Raw genomic sequence first — 24968 nt, forward strand, 5'->3', positions numbered from 1 at the left:
CAGTGCTAGATCTTCCCCCAAGTTAAATTCTAATAATTCAAGCAAGATGGAAGCTGAGGCTGCTTTAAAATATACATTTAGTGAAATTCAGGGTTCCCTGGCTTTCATGAGGTTTAGATGTCAGTTAATCTCTGTCAAGGATTTGCAGAACTACAGAAAATAAATTAACCATGTTCCTTGGTGGTCTTTAATTTAAATAATGCTTACATAGAGAATATAGGTTTCCCCATTAAAAAGAGAATCTGCTTTTCTTGGCAGCTGAAATTATAAAGTACCATAATGTTGCAGAATAGAAAATAAAAAATTACACAACTTAATGGATTTCCTTTATTTTAAGTTAGTGTATAATGAATATTATTTAGAAAGTCAAAAATAAGATAAATCTTTTATATAAATCAAAAAATAAGGCATTCAACTCAGTTAATGGGTTTTTGTTATTTTCTAATCACATAAATCACTGTACATGTTATCCCAAAGTATAATGTCAGATTGTATTAACCCTAACATTCCTAGCAAATATTGTTAGAATATTTATGATTTTACTAATTTCTTTGTGAAATTTGCCTACCACATTTGATTATTGCAATCAGACATTGTATTCCATGTCAGAGCCTGAAAATTCAATATCAAGTCATGTCATGTAGAGTCCATATTTTTATAAAGGTGAGGTTGTTGTTTGTCAGTTAATTAGAAGTGTTACAGTTAATATAAATTAGCAGAACAATTTAAGTAAAACCATCTGCTGTAGAAATAGGTCCTAATTTGGCAATATTACAATCAAACAGCATTGCAAGTATTCTACTTGCATTCTGTTAGTTTATGGCTTTGCCCTGATGGATGCCATACAGGTTTTATTCTCTCTCACAAGTTGGTGCATTTCATTTTAATCCTATTTTGTGCCTATTAGCAACTATGATAGTGCAATTGGAAAGAAGTATTTATTTATAGATTTAATGCATTTTGTATTGTAGAAGTTAATTTTGGCTTTCTAGGATTAATATCAAATAATTTTCAATACTCTATAAAATCAGAGGAATTTCTTCTTTGTATATTCAAATATTTGCCAACTCATATAATATATAGGTAGATTTTCCTTCTTTTGCCTGTACTGGAGTGTAAAACCAGCAGGGACCATTTACATTTTTTGTCTAATTCTTTGCTGTGTTGCTTTGGATTTTTGAAAAATTTTCTGTCAATTATTTGCCTTTTAGGTTTGTGTTAGGTAAATGTGTCTTTAATGCATCACTGCCATTAGAAATGTGGATGTTGAAAACAAGCAAGGCGTATTCTAGGCACTGATGTTTTCCTAAGAATAGAAAGTCAGTACATTTTTGTGGTTGCCTCTGACCATTAGGACTGGAGGAAGGTTCTTGGAGAGAATTTCTAGCCAAGCCAAATACAGGTAATCAGACACTGCTCCTTTTCTTGCCACAGGGAGGCTCCTGTTTAGGCAGAGGGAAAAATAAAGTTATCATTATGAAGGCAGGGGTAGCTCAGGTAAAATGCTTCTCACTCAATATTAAGTAGAAAACTTAACTGTTCATTTACAACTCTGATATAATAAGACCACATGATTGTTTTAATATCATCAAGTACAAAACTACCATCAGGCCTTAATTTGCAAACTCTTGCTCACCTGGTTGTACTGGACACGAACTGTTTGTGATTGTAACCTTAAACTGGTAAAGAATATTTTCATAAAGCCCACACATAATATAATTTTTTTAAAGGATAAAAAATACAGTGCATGAACAGTTTTGCAGTCCATCAGCCTATTTTCTGATCTGTAATTACTGTGAGATGGGAGTTTTAAAGTGTGGGTCAGTTTATGGTAACGTGATCACCCTCTTTTTGGAGACTGAATTAATAGAGCTGAAGAGGTTTATCTGCACATCACAGGTGCAAGCTAATTTATAAAAAATGTGGCTCTAACTAAAAATTCATTCTCGAAATGGCTTGCTTTTTTGGTAATTTTATTGGTGGCCTCTTTTCCTTTATATAATTGCATCATCCTAACTCAAGTTTCAAGTAGATCTTGGCTAACAACCCTATTTTTTACATGCAAACCAAAAGAATCCTTTTTCTAACTTTGAGTTTGTAATAGTTGGGAGAAAAGAAAGGAAAAATGTGTATTTTCTGCAGGCAGGCAAGCAGATGTAACACTCAACATGCAGATTGGATGTGAAGATTACATTTTTGACAGGTTTTTCATGAGTAGGGATTTCTTTTAAGCGACCAGGAAAGATTCATATTCAGTGTAGTCCCAGAGAATTATCAGTCCAGATGCAAGTCCTTCAGAAGGTACTCGAAAGATTGGTTTTGTGCTCAATGAAATAACTCAAGGGTTTCTGTTGCTCCAGTCCAGAATCCCTTTACACACTATTCTCAAAGTTAGAACCAAAATCTTGGCACTCACAGGACAATGATGTTGGCTGCTCTGGAATGCTCCTGTAAGAGTTCATTCAGACGGACCTGGCGGTAACTCTGAAACAGGGGAGAAGAAAAAGATCAGTGAAGTCAGTGATCCTCAGTTCTGGTGCCTCGTGGACTTCTACACTGCCCCTTGCAGGAAGATTTTCTGCTGTTGCTTTGGCAATGTTGGCCCTGTGGTATGCTCTGTGGTCCAGACTCAGAGAGATGGCAAAACATGAGGCCAAGCCATGCTTCTTGATTAGTGTAGTTATGTTGGGGCCAGAGTTGTTCACCCTTGTGTAAGGTTTCCTGGGGAATAGGGGTTATTTTTGTACTGACATGGTTTGTAAATGATTGTTACTTTGATATTGAGCCTTTATCAGGCCAGGCTCAGGCCCCCAAAGTTTTTATAACTTAACACGAGTCATAGGGAACAAGAGACCAGGGCAGGTTTGTGTAAGATAGATGTGTCTTAACTAGTCTTGTAAATTATTTTCTCTTTCCCTGGAGAAAGTAAAAAGCTGGATTTTTTTCTGTTCACACCTTAACATTTCTTCCTCTACAGAAATTCTTACTGTTCTTTTACATGTTGTATAGCTAAGAATCCTCATAATTTAGCCAGCTGTTATCTCATGAGAGTCATCCTATAATATCACCCTTTATCTGTGCTGCCAGGTTTTTCTCTATTGAATTTTAAATGTGTTCTAATGTCCTCTGTGAAATTTCCAGAACTGCCTTACTTTTAAAGATAAGGGGCAGGTCTTTTCAGGTGTGTAAGCTAAAATTTTTGTTGCTGTTCTTGTTTTATAGAGCAACTTGACATTTCATGTTGCTGACTTTTCAACCTAGAGGGTATTTTTCTGGTTCTTTAGTTAGTGACCAAGCTTAATAATTTATTTTCTTTCTCTTGTATCCTGGTTCTGCACACAAGTGTGTAGAATATTTGTGATTATATTCCCATTGTCTTTTATACTGAGATGTTTTAAGGGCTCTGACTCTCAATTTTTGATGGTTGAAGCTGAGAGTAATTCTAAGGTTTTCTGCCCACAGCTGACTCCCATAACCTTATGCTGGTTATCAGCTCCAGGAAAAGGGTAACACAGTGAGCAGCCAGGCCGCTTCCCAGCTGCTGCAGTTGGTAGTGTAGTGTGTTATCTTAAATCACCATTGATTTCTGATTATGTTAGTATGTCAGGCTGTGACTTCTAGCAGCTCTGAGCTCAGAGTCACAATCCTTGCTCTGCTGAGGAAGTTACTAGTGTCATAAAGTAGAGATAACTCTCAGTGCACTCGGGTTAATCCAATAGGAACCATAAATAAAATTGCTAGATTAATTCTCTGTGAGTTACACTCTTAAGAGTGAAAGAGTTTGCAGTGTCCTTTTGGTACTGGCCTGATGAAGCCTGGCAGTCCCTTGCTAAAAAGGTATTTTCCAGTAAATTAAAGAGCAGCCTAGACTCTAATTTACGCAGTGGGTCAGCCAACATCAGCCTTAAGTGCCTGTGAACTGCAGGAGAGCTCCTGTGCTGTGGACAGGTTTAGTCTGCACACTGCCGTTGAGGAAAGAATCCATGTTAAATCTTGCCTTTGGAGAAATTTCTAGAGTTAGTTGTGGTGTCTGGATTCAGTCCTGCGTTTCCCAAAGTGGTGAATGTTTGGAACTGCAGTCTTTGAGAGGTTCAAGCTCTAAAACAGTGGAGCCATTTAATAAAGCTCTCAGCAGATCCGATTAGCTCAGGCTCAGTGCAGCACTATGTGGCTTCTTGTTCACAGTGGGTTTTCATCTGGCTGGCTCTGATGTGGGCAGAGCTTCTCATCAGCCTGGAAAATACTGTGTAAACCTGCCAAGGTCTTAGAGTGCTGAATAATGCAATCATAACACACCTCTGCAGTGTTTACAATATAAATCCAATTTGTAAATATCAAATACAGGTTTGTACATGTCATGTTTCTCATTCCATATCTGGTATTTCACATTTTCTTACTAATCGCTTCAAACATCTGGAGTGTAAGAAAAGCTACATATGTAAAAAGGTAGGCAAGGCTTTACCTTCTCCTTGAATGCTTCCAGCTCTGCATCTGTAATTTTCCATGGAGTCTCTCGCTTTAATTTCTCAGCAGTTGTTATATCTTTGCAGCTTTCATGGAGACGATATGGTTCAATCATCTCTTCAAAGAATTTCCAGCTGAAACAGGAATTACAAAGGAGGCCTTGCTGCAGGGTATGAACTCACTAACTTATTTCACAGTCACTGTGTACGACAGGCCTTGCTGATGATAACTGCAGCTGAAAAACTTGCAAAATCTTTAACTATTGTTTGTTACATTGTGCCCCAAGTTATATCTGTGCCACTTCAGTATGTTTGGGTTATTTGAGGATAATTAAAAGGTTATTTGAGGATAATTAAACACTGCATTTGGCAGAGAATTTTCAGCATTTTCCTGGTTCTAACAAAAATTACTTCTACAATAACTCCAAACTGGTTACTAATTACTAACTATTAGTTAGTAATATTAACAATGAATATGGTTTCTCATAATAAATATAAGGTTTTATTACTGTTTTAGCTCTAGCAAGACCAATCACTTGACTGATACAGTTTTACTGAGCATTTTAATGAAATGGATAAACAGGTGATATAAATTTCCTATGGTGAGGGGCTGAAAGAAATGCTGTAGGTTTTTTGCTATATGGGGGCTCAGATTTGTGTTCATTTCCCAACTTCCCCACTTCTCCACAGACTTTCTCTGTGAATTTCATTTTTTTTTTAAGCTTTTGACTGTCATCATCTGGAGAAACTTCCTTGCTTGCTGCATTGTTGAAAGTTTTTTATAATCCCACAGAGACCTGAGGGAGTTTCTCTTGTGTCAGTGTGAGTGTCTTTCTCTGAGCACTTTGTGCTGACAGACCTCACTAGGAAGTGAAATGGGAGACTGGGCACAGGCTGGACTTTATGGCCAGGAAGTCATGAGGTGGGTTAAAGACTTTGACATGCAGCATTTAGTGTGGCTGTTGCTAAGTTGTCAGTTTGTCAACATCCTTACTCTCTGTTTCAGTATGTAAAATAGTGATAGTTCTCTTATTATTAATGAAATAAGTGGGATGCCAGCTGGAAGAGAGATACGGTGGTCTAGCAAGTGTCTGGCATAATATTCACTTGTTCTGTTGAGATACTGCTGATGCAGCACATGTGTGTGTGTGTGTTTTATGTTAATGCCAGATATGAATTCCCTTTGCTGACTTTTATTTATGTGAAATCACTGTGTTGTATTGGAGGAAAAAAAGAAGTATTCTGCACAGTTCTTTATATAATGAAAAAATATTACTTCAGAGATCAAGAGGGCAATAAAAGGTGACTTTAGGTATCTAGTAATAAAATCTTCATATTCTTTAGTTTCATTTCTTAAGTGAAAATCTCCAACGAACCATAGAAACACTGGTGAATCTAATATTGTTTTTGCAAAGTTATTTGTTTGTGTAAAAACAGGACACAGAAGGACTGAGAAACTAACCTGGGATTGCACTTGAATTCAGAGGAAGGGCTTTGGGTGGAGTAAGGGAGGGGATGGAAGAGAGCATAGCAAGGTGAGCACATTTTCAGTGGACCAAGAGCAATACTGTGAATTGAGTTTAGGATTCAGTTATTTCATGAGCAACCTGCTGTAGACTTTTGTCTACATTAGCAGATGTCTACATAGATGATTTTTATGGAAATATGTTTTAGAAAGGAAGGACTTTAAGATTTATTTTTTTTACCTGACACAGTTGGAGGTGGAGCTCCTTGAGCACTGTTTTACCAACTTCCTAACCTTTACCTGAGATAAGTTAATTTTTAAAAAAATTGAACCTTCATTATATTTGAGTGATAGGGGAGTGTTATAATGTTGTCCTCATGGGAAAGAGGAAATATACTTATGTTTGGCCAGAAAAATATTATGAATTCATTATAAAACCCAGAAGGCTGAGTTGACATAGATGGTCAGTTTACAGAAGAACTATGACTGAAGTCTATTGCAAGCTAAATAGATATGAAAAGCCATCATAAAATGCCTGTTAAATTTAGTGGCTCATAAGTATGCTGTCTAATTAGTCTTTATTAAAATTCTTATAATTACAACATAAAGAAAAAGGCTGCCTATGGTTTTGACTCTTTGAATTGTGATTGTTAAAAGGTTCTTTTCTTTTTCCTGCTCTTGGTACTTAGAAAATTCTTGTGATAAAGTGACAGCGTTGTTCTCTGTGGTGTGTTTTGGTTTTTTGTTTTTAATGCTCAACATAAAAAAAACAAGCTCCAGATAAAGGCTGACTGCTAAATAATGGATTTTGTTAATGTTTCTTACCTCTCTTTGTTGGGCTTTATATTGATATCACAAATGATATTAATATCAGCAAATTTTATTCTGAATTTGCTTAGGAGTGAAGCCATCCTGAAAACAAAAGAGAAATGTTTTATCACTGTGCTTCTGAGTGCCTTGTATCAAAGAACACTCATAAATGAATTAGACAACTGCATTTGATATCTTATCTTTAACTATATGACAAATTACTTTAAATGCTTTTAGTGTTTCAATTTGCAATTACAGAACTGGATTAATGTGATTGCTGTAGTATAATTCATTTAACTGATGATCGATGAAAATCACAAAAACTGGAAATTAATAGCAGACAGAGGGCAGGGTGTTTACATTTTGGGGAAAAAATGGTACTTTAAGTATATCCTAAGGCTTGAGTTATAAAGGAAGAATATTCAAAATGCAGTAGGGCAGAATCCTCCAATTCTTACAGAAGCCTTCTGTTATTCTGTTATTATCAGAATTCTATGCATGGAGGGTGTACAACACTGGTAGTGCATGTGTTGGTGAAAATCTGGTCCAGAAAGTTAGTGTACAATACTTAAAGAGTCTTTTTCATTTAGGAATTTATAGTGATCTACTCACATGTTCTTTTGCACATTTTCGTAAAAGAAAATACTTTACTTTTGAGCCTTGGTTGGCAGAAGGAATAGTTTATAGCTTTGTGTGTGTTTGTGCTGAGGTTACAGAGGTTTGCTTAGGTCAGTTTTGCCTTTGTTTGAAGCACAGTTGGGGTCTTGTGGTTCTTCCCCACACCTCCTTCCCCTTCTTTTTTTTTTTTTTTTTTGGTATGTAAGCTTTGGAATTTGAAAAGGTCAGAGAGTTCCTAGGAGCAAACCATGGTAGAAGTACATATTTGTTTATGACCTGAGAGTTTACTCATTCTTTTTTTATATATATGAGAAGAACATACTGCTTCTATAAATCTTGACGTCCCTTGGGGCAATCCTTGTTTTGAACAGGAAAAAGAGAAAAGTCTCAACTTCTGTGGAGAGGTTTTAATATTTGGGGAATTACATGCTAGTAAAAGTCCAGCTAAATTTAACTTCTGAATTGGCTGAAATTGAACTTGACTGATGTTGTTTTTAACTGCTCTTTGTTAAGCAGTTGCTGATTTTCATCCCAAATTGAGCTGCTTCCACCAGTGGTGAAATAGTTGTGCCTCTAGTGTGTAAAGTGCTTTGGAAGGAAAGGTGCTGTATACAGTGATGATAAAAATAAGTTAATATTAGTACCTTTCATTTGCTTGAAGGCAAATGATGATTATGAAATCTAGACTTGTTTTAAAAAGCTGAGTAAAATCAACTTGATCTTAAAGTTGATTAACTTGCTCTTTAACTTCTTTACTTTTTGCCACAGTTAATCACATTTATGTGAGCTATCTATCTCTGGTATTGCATATGAGAGTTTCATGTGCAATTTCACTTGCTGTTAACTGGACAATCTCATGTAAATCCCATAAAAGTAATTATATTCTCATTACGAAGTGCAGACTGTTCTTCTTAGGGAAGGGAATATGAGCTATTAATGGGAAAAAGTGCTGGATGTGAGTTTCCTTTGGTAATGACCATTTGCAGAGCCTTGAGGGCTATGCCATAAGCTCAACACCTTTCTGTCAAGTACATCTTTTTTTTTTTTCCTGCTGCCCACAGTACAACAAACCGGTTGTGCTGGAAAATTCCCAGCTTCCTGCTGTATATGCATTATATTCAGCATCATTCAAACACTGAACAGTGAGATAAATAAAATTATATTTACACTAGTTTTTCTTCTTCAATCCTGTTGACTTTTCCTCCAGTGAAGATCCTTAATTTACAATTTTTCCACTTCTTCCTGATAGTTAGGATGTAAGGAATTAGGATTGTTAGACCTGGAAGAACATAGAAAATTACAGGAAGATCAGATTAGTGCATTGTGTGCTAAAAATTCCATCCTTCACTTCAGCAGCATTAGATGTAAGTTAATTTTAAAACATTTAATCCAGACATAAAATTGAATATGTGATCTTAAAAGAAAACGGTTTAATGTGAATTCCCAAGCCTGTTTTTATATTTGGTAACACAGAAATCTCTCTCCCTGTGGTTCTTACTCAAATTCCTTACCTCCATCATCGAACAGCCACCAAATGTCAATTGTACCTTTTCCTTGCTTCTTTTTAAATTGAGTGCTGGCTTCTAGCAGCTTCTGATTGAATTCACCCACGTGCATTGACTGCATGGTGTTAATGGTGCTCTCTGCAGTGAGAAAGAAAAAATGTGAAAGGATGTCTGACAAGCGAGGATACGAGTACCTTTAGGGAGCCAAACGGGGAGAAAGCTTCAAGAAAATGAACTGTTTCTGACATAATTTTTATACTTTAAATCTGAAAAAAAATTACAGAGTGGATGCTATGTGTTTTAATGTGCCAATACTCACAGAAACCAAAGCTTGTGGGATACATTGTCACTAGGTTATAGCACCTTGAAAAGGGTTATCTGATTATTTGTTCTCTGTCTCTTTTTACGTAATGTAAAATTCTCTGGGGCTTTAAAAAGTGAGTGGGAAATATCTGATAGATTTTAGAAGTAAATGTGTTATTTTGCCTCATTTACAATCTCAGCTGTCTTGTAAAACACAGAGCTCCCTGGAAGGCACAGCGATGGTGGACGAAATGAGGATGCAGCGGGAGCACAGGTGAAGCTGAGGCTGGAAGGCAGGAAACACAAACCTATATGGCTGCTTCCCTGGGCTGGGCTGGTCCTTGTTAATTGAAAATACATTCTGGTCCTTTCTGTTTGCTTGGTTGGCTTCAAAAGTTATAGTTTTGATTATGCACTAACAATGTCTTCTCTCATTCCATCTTTTGAAGCCTGTGACTTTATTACTGCTCCTCTTTCAATGATTTCAAAGAGATGGTGTCAGAGCAGTATTTTAAATGGAGCAGACAGGCTTCTTCAGAGGTTTTACTCTGATCTGCTAGTTCTGAAAATGCTTTGTTTGGTTTTCTTGTATTTCTGGAGTGTGCACAGGATAGTTCTAAAGCAGTTCTAGCATTTCTGCTGGAAGATGCAACAACTCCGGGGACTATGAATATAAAAGCAAAAGAGAGAGGCAGGGATATTTATTATCATAATCTATCTCATATAGAGAGCCAGAGTGTGCAATATGTATTTCCTTTATGCCTTTCTCAACTAAATCAAAAAGGGTAGTTGAAACAGAGGTGCACACTCTTGTTGGAATTGTCATAAAAATATATTTTACTGAAGCCTGCAAAATGAACTGAAGTCTGCCAACTAACGAATAATGACATTTTATGTTTTCAGTCTGTAGATCTTCCTGATACCTGTGGGAGTTGCATGCACAGCCAGATGTAATAGTCTCTGCAGGTGAAAATTCTGAAAATACATGTCTGTGAACAAGCATGGCTTCAGGTGGGTCATTACCATTACAGCCTAGCAGTTGTGAAATGAGACCTTAAATTCTGGCTGTATTTCTGTATCATTTTACTATATCTGAAATGTAATTTTGATTTCATCACCTACACATTTAAGTTATGTGTTAATTAGTTATTTGACAGCATGCTGTGTATGTACTTCCAGTACTTTTACCACCTTCACTTGTGCATTTTTATGAAATTATGCTTAGAATATAGAGCAGTTGTGCTGTTTTTACCTGTTTTTCAGCTCTGTACCGAGTTTGTGTGTGTGTTTTAAGTAAAGTAAGATTGCTTTTTCCCTGAATATTGGGAATATGTTCCTATTTTCTTTAAAGAGGAGGAAGAAAGGCCTCTGTTTAAAAACTGAAAACAGCCTATTAAAAAAACCCAAACAACCAAAAAATCCCCAAACCAACTTGTTCTGTGTTCGTCAACCAACCATATTCTATTTTTGACAAATAGAATTGAACATTAGCTGAGCTGAGAAGTTTATCTAGCAAATGAGGGGAGGAAATTGGTTGTGTTTTACGAGGTAGTGTATCCTACAAGCAGAGGATGTCACTCTGTGCTGCATTACAGGGTTGTAGCCACCATGACAGGTTTGTACAGGGGAGGTCCTTTTCCAGGGGCTTCTGTGTGGCTCAGGAGCTTTTGGCTTGGAGTAAAGTCCAGTTTGTATATTGGTGAAAGCAGGGTGTATTGCAGGGTCAGGAAGGAGCTGTCATTTTGGAACTTACCCTTTTTTGTTTCATGTTTTGAGATATTGAGTGTGCTGGCTTTTTTGAAGAATCCACAGATGCCTCTTTTTCCTTCTTCAAAATCATTTTCTTTAATGGTGGCTTCCAGTGCCAATCTCTCCTGCTCCAGCTTCTCTAATTCCTCTGTATATTGGAAAAGGCAAATGAACTGGTAACACATCACTTTCTTTTTTAAATTAAATCGCTTATTGAACTAATGGTGGTGATGTAATTGCTCTTATGGTACTTTGTAGACAATGTGAAGCTGCTGGGAGGAAAAGCTAAAATGCTTCTTTTTTGCAAACTAATAGGGAGGAGGAAGCTGAATTCACCTGTGGAAGCCCTAACTTAGGGTACCTGTGCCTACAGCAGTGGGGTGTGTTACAGTGCTCTTAGGTTTTCTCTTCCAGATCAAGTTCAGTATTATGACATTTTATAGTTACATGAGATATTGAGTTATGTTAGTGGATATTTGATTGGTTTCTTTAGCCAAGAATTTGAAAACACATTAGAAAAGCTATTTTCCTAAAATGAGAAAGATCAGATATTGAGTTTGAGCCTGTGGGTCCCTTTTCTAAGAACAGTCACATGGTTTGGACTTCAAGATTCTCAGAAATATTTAAGGATCCTGAATATGCCATCAGTTTCTATGCTGAAATATTTTTAATTTTTAAGCATTTGCTGTAAAGATGTAAGATTTAGCTAACCAATCCAGTAAATTTAGTAATATAAAAGAACAATTTCATCTTGCCAGTATTAGCTTTATGCTGAGGAAAAGGTACCACATGTTATTGTGGAATATAGTATGATGAGGCACTAATTAATGTGGTTCAGGCATTTGCCTGCAGAAAACTTTTTTCTTAAGGAAAACTTCTATTTGAGTAATAATGAACTAAATGTTCACTTAAGTAAAGTTCCTGTAAAGTTCATTTAAGACATTGTGTTAAAAAAATAAACTCTCACTAGGTGGACATTATTAACTCTGCTGACACTCTGAGTTGCCAGCAGAAAGAATATCCTTTCTTTTACTTTATAGTCCATGACACCATGTGCTTCTGATTGTCAGACATGGTGATAGTCACAAACTTAATGGTGACTCAAAACTAAAATTTCAGTTTCTCCATTGAACAGAATGCTGTATAAAGTATAATAGAATACAATGATCTTTGTTTTCCACTGCAGAGGCTTTGTATCTACTTCAAAACATTTCTTGATATTTGAGGGTTTTTCTCCCCGCCCCAATCCTAATTAATTCCTGACTCCTTGTGTCTGAACACTTGAAGAACATTTGTTACTTTGTAAGAACGCAGAGCTGGTATTTGCTGTATTTTCACAGGTGTTCCAATGACTGCAGGTTTTGAGCAGTCAGTTTCTGACTCGCATCAAGCAGAGACAGGCAGATCTCTCTCAGGTGTCACGAGGGGGCGAAGAAATCTTGATTAGTTTAGAATTTTTCCCAAAGTCCCCGTGGCTCTCCGTGCACATCGAGCTGCCAGTCTGCTGAGCGAGCGCTCATCTACCTTGCTTTTGAAAGGAGTCTCTGGCGCCTTTTCATTCGGGGAGGTGATTTGCTTTTGAGCCTCACCTCACTCTGGGCTGCCCGCTCTGCTGGGGTGTTAATTTGGGCTGTAATTAGCCGGCGCGGTGCGCGGCGCTGGCGGCGGGCGGCAGCAGAGAACCGTGCTCTGCCGGTACCGGGGACAGGGAGGGACCGCCAGGGTTAGCCCGGCGCTGTCTGAGCGAGTGAGATGTGGGGGAAATTATCGTACTGAACACCTTGAGAGAATTGTTCTGAGGGTTATTTTATGTGGAGCTGTTCCCTTCCCCAGAATACCTGAGGAACAAATAAGACCTCTGTGTGCTAAAGGGGAAGAAGCAAAAGGAAGGCTGCCATTGTGTATGTGGCTTTTGGAAGCCCTTTGTTTAGGTGCAGCTGTCTGCTTGCTCTGTGTCCCTCTGCCTTTTCCACCCAGATGGCATGGATCCCCCAATGGTTCATAGAATCATAGAATATGCTGAGTTGGAAGGGACACATGAGGATCATTGAGTCAAACTCCTGGCCCTGTGCAGGACACCCTAAGGACCACAGCATGTGCCTGAGAATGTTGTCCAGACACTTCTTGAACTCAGAGAGGCTTAGTGCTGGGACTTCCCTGGGAAGCCAGTTCCAGTGCCCAGCCACCCTCTGGATGAAAAACCTGTTCCTGATGTCCAGCCTAAACTTTCCCCAACTCAGCTTCAGGCTGTTCCCTTGGGTCCTATCATTGGTCACGAGAGAGAAGACATCAGTGTCTGCTCCTCCAATTCTCCCCTCATAAGGATGTTGAAGACCACAATGAGGTCTCTTCCTCCAGGCTGAATGAACTAAGTGACCCCAGCCACTCCTCATAAAGCTTCCCCTCCAGACCCTTCACCATCCTTGTGGCCCTCCTTTGGATGCTTTCTAATAGCTTAATGTCTTTTTCTGTATTGGGGTGCCCAGAACTGCACACAGGACTCAAGGTGAGGTTATGCTATGGTTTTCCACTTCCCCTGAGATATGCACTGCTAACCTAAGGAAGAATGAACAAAAAGGTAAAGAAGAATTGATGTTTCCTGTGGGTTCCAAATCTTTGCATGAGTGGGAACTTTCTGGGCCCCAGAGTTCTGCAGAGGTGGTACCAAAAGTGCAGCTTCCTGATTCCTGCCAGTCCCAGAGATCTCAGGTAAGCAGAAGGAGGAAGATGTGTCAAGACCAGGAGGGGAATGTGCAGCAGAGTGACAGGTTGCTGTGGCACAGCATGATTTTTTTACTGCTTTAGTCTGTGCCTGTGCTGGAACTGCTTTGGGAGTTGAGTTCTCTGGAGTGCAGAGCCCCTTAATGTGTTAGGCTTGAACTCCTTCTGTCACTGCTAGTGATCAGCAAGAATTTTGGGCAGGACTTAAATTGCAGAAGCAAGGAGGAACTGTAGAAGTCATGAGTGTAGGAGCTATCCTAGAAAGCAGGTGGTGACTCTTAAGGGTACTTCTTGTGCTGTACATGTAACCAGCACAGATATTCAGCTGTGGAGTCTTACCTTGAACCTGAAGGACCTGAGAGATATCAAATCCTTGGCTAATTCTGACAATAATCACCCCAAGCTCAAAATCAAAGGCATCACTGGAAAAAAAAGAAAAAGAAGAATAAATATGCTTTTTGCGTCACGCACGTCAGTGAGGAAAGCTACTTTGAGAAGATCAGAGGGAGTGTTACTGTTCACAGGGAGGACAGGCTAGGTAAAATTGCAGAAGGAATCGCCCAAGATTAAGCTAAGTACTATAAATTTTCTTCCCTTATTTAAAAGAAGTTTATGAGTGGAAATGGGAACAGATAGGCTATTCCTGGAATGGATCTTTCAGACAACACTTTTTTAGGAACCAGGTTGCAATTGGGTAATTTTTTCTCCCTTCTCTGAGGAAATAACAGAGCTGAAGTGGGGTTTGTTGCTCTGTAACTCTCTTATGGTGAATTTTGAGCAGAAATCTATGAGAAGCCTGTTTCTAAATGACTGTTTCCCAGTGAAATCCCAACCCACAGAGCTGCTGAGCCTTAGGCACACATGAGATTTGAAGCAAGGCTCTTCCTCTGTCTCCTAGGCTTAAAAGAAGAATCCCATGATGTTCTCTTATTCCCTAAGTGCGTACATGATGGTTGTTTTTCTCTGAGCTCCTGCCCACTAAAAATGGGAAAATACAGCTCTGCAAAAGCCCTGCTGAAGGCAGAGCAGCTCCTTTAGCGCTGTCAAGCCACATCAGCTCCAACAGTGCAGATGTTTGACAGGCAGATCCTACTGGGTGTGGGAAGCCAAGGAGCCTTTTATAATGGGCAGTAACTTCTGTTACAGAGGTAGGATGTGTGAGCCTAGATTTGTAGGTACTTACATTGTTTCTACCCATCAAATTCTGTATGGCAATGCTATGTTAATCCAGTCTAAGAGGAGTGAAAAGGGAGGTGCTGAGCTGACTTACTGTATAATGCCCACATAGTTTTCAATTTGTGTGGCAGGTGCACTTCTCCAGTCCTTCTTAAATCCAATCACCAAGGTATTTGGTTTCATTCTACCCAAGCCCGAGGCCTAACAATATTAAAACACTGCTTAGAAAGGTACACACACACACATGCTTTTAACTGTAAATGAAAAGTAATGGCAAAAGATAACTGAAGTAATGTTCTGCAGACACTTACAACTAGATTGCATTTCATAAATACCCTTCATTCTCATAGCCAAGCAGAAATCAGAAAGATTAGTTTTAAATCATTCCAACTGTAAATAATTTCAGACGACATAAATGTAGTTTTGCTAAATTAGCATTCATTTGCATTTCTTCTGACATGCTCTCATTAAAATGGTTCAATAACTTGGAATCAAGAGAGAGTTCAGAACTGTTTGTATGCTCGTTCTAACATTATAGCATAAAGCTTTTATCAGCTTTGGAATACTCCATAGATGAACTGAGTCTGAAGTCTCTTAAAGCACCTCAGAGACACAGAGAAGGTGTAGCCTCCTAAGAATATTTTTTTTCCTTGAATTTGGAAACTGTTGCTGTTCCATTTGCTGTATTCTTTTCAAAAGATTATCCAAAATCAGGTGAGCATGCTTTATAGATATGTCAAAGTATCCTTTTATGTGAAGCATTACTATTTACTGTTAAATTATAGTTTATAAACAGGAAGAAGAAATGGTTTGTCAAAATATTAAATTGCCTCCAGAACTGGTTCTGGATGCTAAAACCTGGACAAGTAGGAGTAGTCAGATCTAGATTCAGCTGACTTAATTTTTATAGAAGTCTAAACACTCAGTGTATTGGGAACCTTCAGGAGGAGACACAAAAAATACCAGCATGTCAAGTTGTTACACTTGCCCAGTTTTACTATTAGCAAGCAGAAAAGAGGTAAAAACTGTTGGAATCTTGGTGGGTTTGCACTGTTTACATTGAAATCAATAATTGTTGCACATGACTTTAGGTTACAATAGTGATGATATGGTTTTCCTTCTGTTTGTTGGAAGGGAATTATTTGTGGTCCAGTAGTTGACTTTGGCAATAGTAGTAATGGAAAGGAAGAGATCATCAGACTGTAACAGTTCTCAAAAACATCAGAGGGATCTCCTGCTGAGACAATGTATAAACCCAAGATGAAGTGTCTTTGTGAGGCTTTGATAGAACAAAGGGACCTTTATTAATAGCATTTCATCTTGCTCAATTGTACTGTCCATTCAGCAAGTGTACAAAGAGCCCTGGTAGGCTGCCAGTGGGTGACTGTTACCCAGAGTATTTTAGTTGGTTCCCTACTGTCTCAGTTTGCACTGATGTCTTTTCAGCAGTGTATTTTGTGCAAAAGATGTGAATTTTCTCTACATTTTGCCTCAGTACCTGTATGTTTAAATATTCATATATGTGAAGGGGGGGAGATGGGAAATATGGAAACAGTGTCTCTGTGCCTTCATTAAAGCCATTTTAAATGGACTGTTGGAAATGATCTGCTGTATTCTTAGAGTAATAGAAAAATATTACACTTTTATTTAAATGGCCTTCTTGCTGTTTGCAGAAAATGTATATTACACATTTTCAGTTTTCATTTAATGCAGAAACATTCTCATATATTTAATATGCTGCATAATACCAAACAATAGAATTGATTTGAAGTGTATCAAGTGTCAGCTGCAAAGACAGTCGTATGTTGCCCTGCAGATGCCTCTCTTTTTTCATAAGTGTCTTGTTCATTTAGGAGAGAATCAGTCTGCCTTGTCTCATAATGCCATAGCCCAGAACGAGATCTTTATGAAATAATCTGTAATATAATATACATTTATATTATGCCCCTTCTGCATTCTGCCCCCAGAATACCCCTTCTGTCTATAACATTATCCATCCATACATACACAGGGCTTCTTAACAAGTAAACAGTAATGCTTCACATAAAGGGATGCTTTGATGTAACACTCTTCTGTGTGTTTTGTAAACAAAAAGCTTACTTGAAGAAGACTTTTGACTCCATCTCTGAAGCTGTCAGCTGCCACTGCTGCATAAAAGGCTTTTCTTTTGTTCTTTGTGAGCCAGGCCTGCTTTTTTTCCATGCCACTGTTCATCTCCTTAACACACAGCTTGCGTGGGCCCTGCATGATACAATAAAATATTATTAAAGTTTTGTGTTGTACATCACACAGTGATTTTGAAGCAGTTACCTGTGAGCAAACGGGAGAGCCAGAAAAATACATTTCCAAAAAGGGTCCACAGAGATTCAGCCCTTTGAAAAGAAGTGTGCTGCTAACATAATTCACATTCTGTTTGAGAGGTTGAGGCTGTTAATGCTACTTAAATATAGTGATTCTGACAGAAAGAAGAACTACTATGGATTGTAACATCTTAAAAAAAATCTAAGGTATGATAAAGCATCTCAGAGTGAATAAAGTCCCTCCCTGACTTGACTACGTAAAAGAGTCTCAGCAGATCTAAATATACTTGTTTAAGCTCCTATCTACCAACAGTAAGAGAAAAGAGTTGTGCAATACAATTAAAGATGCAAATGCCTTTGACACCAGTTTGTTTCACTGGTCATCTGGTAATTTAATGGGACAAAAATCCATGTGCATATTAGAATCACATGACATGGATGGAACTTAAGGAGAGTTTGATCTTGGCTGCTTGAAGAGCTGGGAATAATAACTTGAACAATAAGATTTAAGTTTTCTTGTGGGTAAGGGGGGAGAAAAACAAGTTTTACCCTTCTTCCCTATCTCTTTAAGGAGAGAACCTGAAGGTGGTTTTGCAGCTGGCTTGCACAATGTTTCTGCTGGCCAGGGGTCCAGTCCCACCCTTCTGTCAGGGGACAGCCTGTGTGTGTCCTCCCCTGCTCCTCCTCTGTACCAGTGGTAATGTTTGTACAATTGTACAAGGAGCCCAGTGAATTTGCAGACTGAAGACTAACCTTGCAAAAATATTGTATGTGAAGGCAGGGAGTAAAAGCAGGATAGCCCTTTTTACTAGAAACTCAGACTGTTCAAGCCAACATGCAGCCACAACCTCAGACACAAGTAAACTTTAAATTGTCTTTATATTCAGTTGCTGTATTTATTTTGCCTATGTCTGAACTATCTATCACTGTGTTCCTGGAAAGTTTCTTGCTGCTTTTTGGAAAAAAGGAGTGGAAGATGCTCTCTCTGGCATGGTTTCTCAAAACTTCATGCATAGCTAACAGCATGTCAGCTTTTGAGGCAAAATATGCTGCGTGTTATATTTATGGCTGAATAGTCTTGCTGTATTTTATGATATATTGTAGGCTGCTCTTCAATGTGGTTCCTAGGAATTTTATTGTCCATTTTTTACCACAATTTTGCAAATCAGAAGGGTTCATTTTGTCACATTTTTATTACCAAGCAAATTAAATTTCACTTAAGTTTCCGAAGAAATAATTTAAACCTCCTCCCCTCAAAACAATTACAATGCTTACACTAATACAGTAGACTTAGGGGTTTTTTGTATGGACAGGAATGAAATCTCAGTTCTCCTTAGAAAGTACTGATATAGAGAAACATGTCTAATAATTCAGGAACATTGCTGAGACTCAGCTTTAGGAAGCTGCATAGTTTCAGGATCTTGTTGGGATTGATTCTACACTTACTGCATGTGATGGGAAAGCTAACAATAATTATAGTAGGGAAGAACTGGGACTAGTCACTCTATAGATTCATTTGATTTGAGAAGAATCACGTGTGGATCTTCTGTACTCTGTTTCTGCAATGTGGCAGCATCAAATGAATTATTCCTACACTCTTGTAGAGGAATACGTTCTCTTTCCTGAAATGACTCTGTTATCAAGATTCTGCATCCCCATTTGGTGCCATGAGCCGGGGGTTTTTTTTGTTTTCAAAATTAAAAGGTCATTGTAATATTTAAAATACGTTTTCTCTGTACATTACAAACCTATCTATTTTTATTCTGTCCTAATGAGAGACTAGATCTTCATCTTCCAAGATACATCATTTCCTGTGTATTTATAACTAGACATTTACTTTTCTCCTCTCTTTAGGTCTCAGAAGAGCATGTTTATCCTCAGAATTAGCACTCTAACAGTTTTGGAGGAACCACTGCAAAGGGAGCTGAATTACTTGCCAAACCCTAACACTGCAAATCAATGACAAAGCCGAAAATGGAGCCTGGGTAATTTGACTTTTGCACAATAATCCTTCAAAGTTTATGTGTTGTGTGATTTGGGGTTTTTCTGTCTTCTAAGCCTAAAATCTTTCCTTGTAATATTCTATTTTTTTCAAACCATTTTTTGGTCCATCTGCTATGAACTCTGAAATGCATCTCAATGAGGCATTTACCAGCAGGCTCCGTATCAGCTGATGGCTTTCATGTCAAGAATTATGACAAAATTCCTTCTCAGTGCGAGTCTCTGTCATGGTCTGCACAGACACAGACCAGCACCAACAGGAACTTTGTGTGCTGAGTGAGAGTGGGATGTGTAATGGAGACCTGCAGCACCCACTGGGGCTGAGTTTCCAGCTCTGTCTGAGCTGACCTTACCGTGAACACTTCACAGCAGATACACAGCCCGTTGTTCTTGGTGAAGGTGTGTGTGATGTCCAGCAGAGCAGGCCTGATCATAGGAGCTCCTGTTAGTGTTATGCACTGAGGTCTGTTAGGAAGAAAAGAGGCTGTATATGTTTGGCTGATGTACATGTCCAGGATAAGCCATTCTGCTGTTCACTGAAAATCTTACCTGAAGTTTTTCACGTGGTCTTCCACTGTAGTTAATGCCAGAGCACTGTCTAAGGCATTAACAAAGTAAAGAGCCTGTGTAGAGGAGCCCCAGTTTACTTCTGCATATAATAGAGATAAATAATGCGTATTAAACCATGGGCTTTTCCCTACACTCTGTTGCAAAAGTCAGCAATCAGGTGCTCTGTGAAAAAAGCAGGATATATTCTCTCATACTTCATAGATACAGACCTATTGTTCTTTGTGCTTCTCAATAATAGGTTTTGCTTGTGTGATGCAAAAAAACCCCATGCGAGTAAATGTTTTTGACAAGTGCCTTGTGACAGGTGTGTTCTCCTACACCTGATGATATATTTACAGGAAAGAACCACAGGCCATCCCAATGGGTATGAAAACCCAGACAGGGAGGACACACAACAGTGCAGCAATACACAGAAAAGAATAAGTCTCAGACCAGGTGTTTCTGTCCCCAGCTGGCTGCAGTGAAGACACATCTTCTCCTGGGAAACTTGTCCCTTTTATTTGTGTTATTTTTTTTATACTGCAGAAGTAATTCAGGTGGTTAGCACTGAAACCTGGACCTGGGTTAGTTTTGTCCTGGATATGAATAACCAGACTGTCTTGTCTGATACTGGGGCTGTATTAGCACACAGATTTCTGACGACACCTCCTGTGATTTGCTGAGCTACTAAGTAGTTTTTTTCCAGCAGTAAAGTGTGCCCATCTTCTTTTGATTTATGGAGGGATTGTAAGGAGGTGCTGGAGGATGATCAGTTCAGGAGTAATTCAGATTACATTTTTGTTGTTGTATAATGGGCAGCAGGTTTAAATTTTGAGTGATGACCCTGGATGAGTCAGCTGGGAGCACTGCAAAATTCAGGTAAGGTTTTGTGTGTGGGTGGAAAAAAAATATGAGTGATACTCAAGTAAAAGCCCAAATGTCATAAAGATGTGATGGGAATAAACCAGTCTGCTGGAATGTTTACAGAAAGCCCTGAACCATACTTGAAGTACTTGTTAAATAGGCAAACATTCACCAGATTATCAACTTAATCTATATTATATAAAGTGGAATTTAATGGGATGCTTCAGGCTTGCCTCTAAATAAAGATATCAGAGAAAAAGTAATTGCTAATTCTGTAAGCAGAATGAATTCCTTTAAAATCAAGTCTGGCTGTATAACATATACACAGAATAACAGCAGGATTTGGCCTTACCTGGCTTCTTATATGTTACATAAATATATAGAAAGAGCTCAATGGCATAAGTGATGAGAGCTGCCCACCAGTTGATGACAAACATCACACCACAGCATAGCAGGGCTCCAAAAAGTGACACCCACATGTTATAATACCTGAATGCAGGTCTCCAACCTGTTTAAAGACAATTGAGAAAATTGGAAGAACATAAAATATATGGATGAAATGGTGATTCATGTTTTTTGTCTATACAAACCCATGTGCAGTTTGTTTCAGGCTCTGTCAGAAGGGGTGGGAGTGATATGTGCAAATTCTCAGGCATTGCATCAACAGATACTTTTAAGTGTTGGCTGCTGTAGGTTTCAACATGCACAGAATATAGGTCTTACAAGCCTTCTGCTGTTTCCTACTGCTTTGCTCAGCATGGCTTTGAGTAGCTATTCTGTTTATAGGTATTTTTCACAAATTAAAGTTTACTGGTTCAGAACATTTCAGAACATCAGAAACAGATTTTCCTGTAACTCCAGGTAATTGGTGACTGTCCTTTTGATGCATATACACAGAACTTATTATTGGTAGCTGAACACTTGCTGAGAGGAGAGTTTATCCCAATACTGTAAGTGCACCTGTCTGAAATTGGAAATCTCCTGACCTCACTGCAGAAAAATAAAACCATTTGCAATTGACTTTAAAAAGATATTATTCCTGCTGCTCTTCAGCTGCAGCACTGAATCCATCCCCTGCTACCAATTAAAATGATGAGGCAAGCAGTGAGCCTCCATGGTTTGCAGGTCTCTGCCAGGTGTTCTACAGAGCACACTCTTTGGAGAGGGAAAAAACACAGAAGACACAAGATCCTGTCTTGGATCATCTTTGTAATGAGGGAATGGGAAGAACCTGCTGTGAAGAAATTTGCTGTCCTGCAGCCTTGCAATTATTATAATCTATCACTGTGAATTGGCAGAAATTAACTGGAGGAAATGAGAAAAGAAAAATGGCTGCAGTTCTGTCTGAAATGTTAAGTAGTGGTAGAGTCAGATGCAGGCAGATGAAGTCTATAGAGGTAATTGTTACTCAGCTCCAAGGCCATGTGGAGCATATCTGCATTTGTTCAGCTGTGCAGGTAATTAGCAGAAGTGCTCATCTTTTCTGCCCTCTGAACAAATGGCACTATGCAGCTCTATAGGAAGGAAGCTGATGTTGACATTTGTGTTGCAATTGCAGTTTCTTCACACTGGAAATCAAAAATGTATTCCTCGCTCCTTGAGTTGAATAATTAATTCATAGCATCAGGAAATTGTCTTTCCTATGTGCCAAACCCAGAGGTGCTCAGCTGATTGGCTTTAGTCCTGAAGGTGTCTCCCCTTCATTCATGAAGATGTGAGAATCACTCTGCTGTGGCAATGCGTAAGCCTGAAAGCCACTATGTTCCTTTGCTGCACAAATATAGAGAGTTAGCCCTGAACAGGATCTCATTGCATTTCACCTTACAGTTCTGCTTCCAGGTACTGCAGAGATGTGCTGGTGCTGTCTGGGGGACCTGCTCTTGCTCTACATGTTCCCCTCCAGCCAGGATCACTTCTACTGCAATTACTGTTTGTATGAACCTCCCCATACACTTCACTGTAGATTTGGAGGAGAAGGACATGATTACTCCCCACTATACCTTGCTTTATGTGGCTAGAGTTGGCATAGGCTTTTATCCACCCATGTTTTGTGATAGTGAGGGGAAAACACTCTTAGGAGGAGCTTTTTTTGCTCCAGTGGGATCCCCTGAAGTATTTTTCATCCTGTACAACTGTAGAGATTGTAAGGACTAGAGCCATTATTTTTATCTTTTGGAGATAAATAAAATGTCTTCATATTCAATAAGAGCAGTAAAACATCAGATCACATAGCCTAGGTGTATTTTACATGTGCTGCAATTTCCTCTGACATAGAGTAAAAACCTTGCAGAGGTCAGAAAGCCCACATTTAAATCACTGGTGAATGCAGACTCACCTGGAGATTTTGCGTATGAGGCATGAAAGCAGGAGAAGTTAATCAGGGCGTAGGAAGCCAGGAAGAAATTGGAAATGATGGGAGCAATGGTATTCAGTTCAGCTGCAAGACATAGACACAAGTCAGACTTAGGCACCAGGTTCCTAGATTGTTGGCTGGCTTTTTCCTAATGATGCGTTAAATCTGAACATTTTCTGAATTTGTCATCCAGGGAGAGCTTGGGTATTTTACTGTCTTACTAATTGAAGGCCACTTTGATATATGTACATTCATATGAATTATGTCTGCTAATGCTGATTTTAATAACATTATGTGCTGTGCAAGGTTATATTTGATACTGTGATTCTACAGGCTGTCTCTTAACAATGTAGATCTGGTGTAAAGTTAAGAATTTTAAATACATAATTGAAAGGACAGATGCTTTGCACAAAATATTTATAGTTAAAGCTTATTGTTTTTCTTTTTAAATGGAAATCTGAATTATCTCTACTAGACATCCAATTTACTTAGTGTCAGACAGTTTGAATTTCTAATCTTGGAAAAACTGATTTAAAGATTCTCACACCCCTAAATATGGTAGGTGGGATTTTCTACCACAAGTGCTGGCAAACTGATTTACTTTGGACCTGACTGTTGGGAAGGTTTGGGCAGAGTAGGCTTCCTGATTGTCTCAGGACTACCTCAGAGCTATGTGCAATATAAACTGAAAAACCATTTTCAAAGCTTGTGACTTTGCCTTATTTGATATAGCTCTAAACACTGCCCTCTTCCAGCAGAGTGAACAGGAATTGAAAATGCATCTTTGAAAATGAGGCTGTGGTGGTGTTGAGATGTCACAAGAATCCCTGTTGGGTTCTTTTGCCTTCATTAAGAATAATGGAACTACTACCAGGACTTTGAGTGTGCCTGAGTTTATGTCAGAGCTTACCTGACTGGAAATTTTTCTAACCATAGCTAATAATTGTATCAAGATATCAGTTTGTATAATTTCAGAACATGGTATTATAGCAGTTGTGTTACTTTATACAAACCAATCAAAATGAATGCCATAGCGATCACGAAAGTGAGAACATATCCCCTGATGGGCTCATTGTTTTTTCCATATCCTTTGGCAAAGAACTCGAGCCCTTTGTAGACATTGTCCTTGCAAAGAGCCTGGTAAGAAATCAGAACAGAATTCTGTTAAGCAGTGCTTTCTTGCATCAGAAGTCACTGTGAGTGGCAGCTTGCTGGGCATTTCCTAAACAAGTTAGATATATCTTAGTACTTCAAATACATCAATGCCATGGCAGGTGAACATTTAAATAAGGTGATAAGACAATGTGCTACTACGTTATTATATAGTGGGAAACAGAAATACAGGCATTTAATGCTTATTCAGTGCTTTAAAAGAAAAGATTAATTAAATAGTTAAATGGAATCTAAACTGGGGGAAATTGAAGCCCAAATCAGTGGCTTGGTGTAATTTGTACAGGTTATCTCTCTGTCCCATGCCCTCTGCTCCCACTCTTTCCACATTGCTGCTGCCCAGACAACTTCTGGAAAGCTGGGCAGGTGCTTTGCACAAAATATTTATAGTTAAAGCTTATTGTAGCCTTCAAGCTATTTATAACAGACATGTGTGTATCCCCACTCCTGCAACAAAGCTGAGCTCTGACCAAAGGAATATTGTTGCCCTTGTATGAGGATGAAACCTGCCTATTTCTGTTGAAAAACATTGTACATACTGTTTTCTCTGCCTTTTCCTCCCACAGGTGTCAGTGTTGTTTAAATATATATTACATTTGGCACATAGACTTCAACTAAATTTTGTGTCTTTGAAGTAAAACTGAGTATAAGGAAATGGATAGTTTAATTTTACCTGGAAGACTTTGGGTGCGCTGACAAGAGATGCTAGAGCTGATGACAGAGTAGCTGAAAAGATGCCAGCTGTGATGAGAGGACCAAAGCCAGACACCATGCTCATCACCTTTATGAAGAAAAGAAGGTAAAAAGAAGAGTCAGCCATCACCTTTATGAAAAAAAAAGGTAAAAAGAATAGTCAGGCTTACATTTAGATGCAGATTTTGTTGACAGTACTCTTGTTTTCTATGTCTCTGCTTTTCATGG

General features: G+C 38.6%; 1 protein-coding gene and 1 long non-coding RNA gene across 5 annotated transcripts in view; one reads left to right on the forward strand and one right to left on the reverse strand.

The window, feature by feature from the left end:
- Nucleotides 1-476: 476 nt before the first annotated feature.
- The window catches only part of SLC12A1 (solute carrier family 12 member 1), a 46589-nt gene continuing 22097 nt past the window's right edge, over nt 477-24968 (reverse strand). For all 3 annotated transcript variants that reach the window (XM_018069728.2, XM_018069729.2, XM_018069726.2), the window contains exons 12-27: nt 24721-24828; nt 23891-24014; nt 22860-22961; nt 20877-21032; nt 19661-19760; nt 19465-19576; nt 16911-17051; nt 14905-15011; nt 13974-14056; nt 10918-11061; nt 8868-8999; nt 8524-8635; nt 6754-6840; nt 4463-4598; nt 2417-2484; nt 477-1442 (exon numbers count right to left, since the gene is read on the reverse strand). In XM_018069728.2, the coding sequence (XP_017925217.2) occupies nt 1307-1442; nt 2417-2484; nt 4463-4598; nt 6754-6840; nt 8524-8635; nt 8868-8999; nt 10918-11061; nt 13974-14056; nt 14905-15011; nt 16911-17051; nt 19465-19576; nt 19661-19760; nt 20877-21032; nt 22860-22961; nt 23891-24014; nt 24721-24828 (1848 nt within the window). In that variant the 3' untranslated portion in view covers nt 477-1306. The remainder of the gene's footprint in view (nt 1443-2416; nt 2485-4462; nt 4599-6753; nt 6841-8523; nt 8636-8867; nt 9000-10917; nt 11062-13973; nt 14057-14904; nt 15012-16910; nt 17052-19464; nt 19577-19660; nt 19761-20876; nt 21033-22859; nt 22962-23890; nt 24015-24720; nt 24829-24968) is intronic.
- On the forward strand, nt 4326-24926 carry LOC108639104. 2 transcript variants are annotated; one of them, XR_001920271.2, is made up of 5 exons: nt 4326-4634; nt 9383-9438; nt 10068-10175; nt 18965-19095; nt 24614-24926. It is a non-coding gene; the product is annotated as an uncharacterized LOC108639104 (long non-coding RNA). The 2 variants fall into 2 exon arrangements; XR_001920270.1 differs by lacking the exon at nt 4326-4634 and having other exon boundaries at nt 9289-9438.

Source organism: Manacus vitellinus, unplaced genomic scaffold (genome assembly GCF_001715985.3).
Source record: "Manacus vitellinus isolate BGI_N305 unplaced genomic scaffold, ASM171598v3 scaffold_16_pilon, whole genome shotgun sequence".
Classification (NCBI taxonomy): Eukaryota; Metazoa; Chordata; class Aves; order Passeriformes; family Pipridae; genus Manacus; species Manacus vitellinus.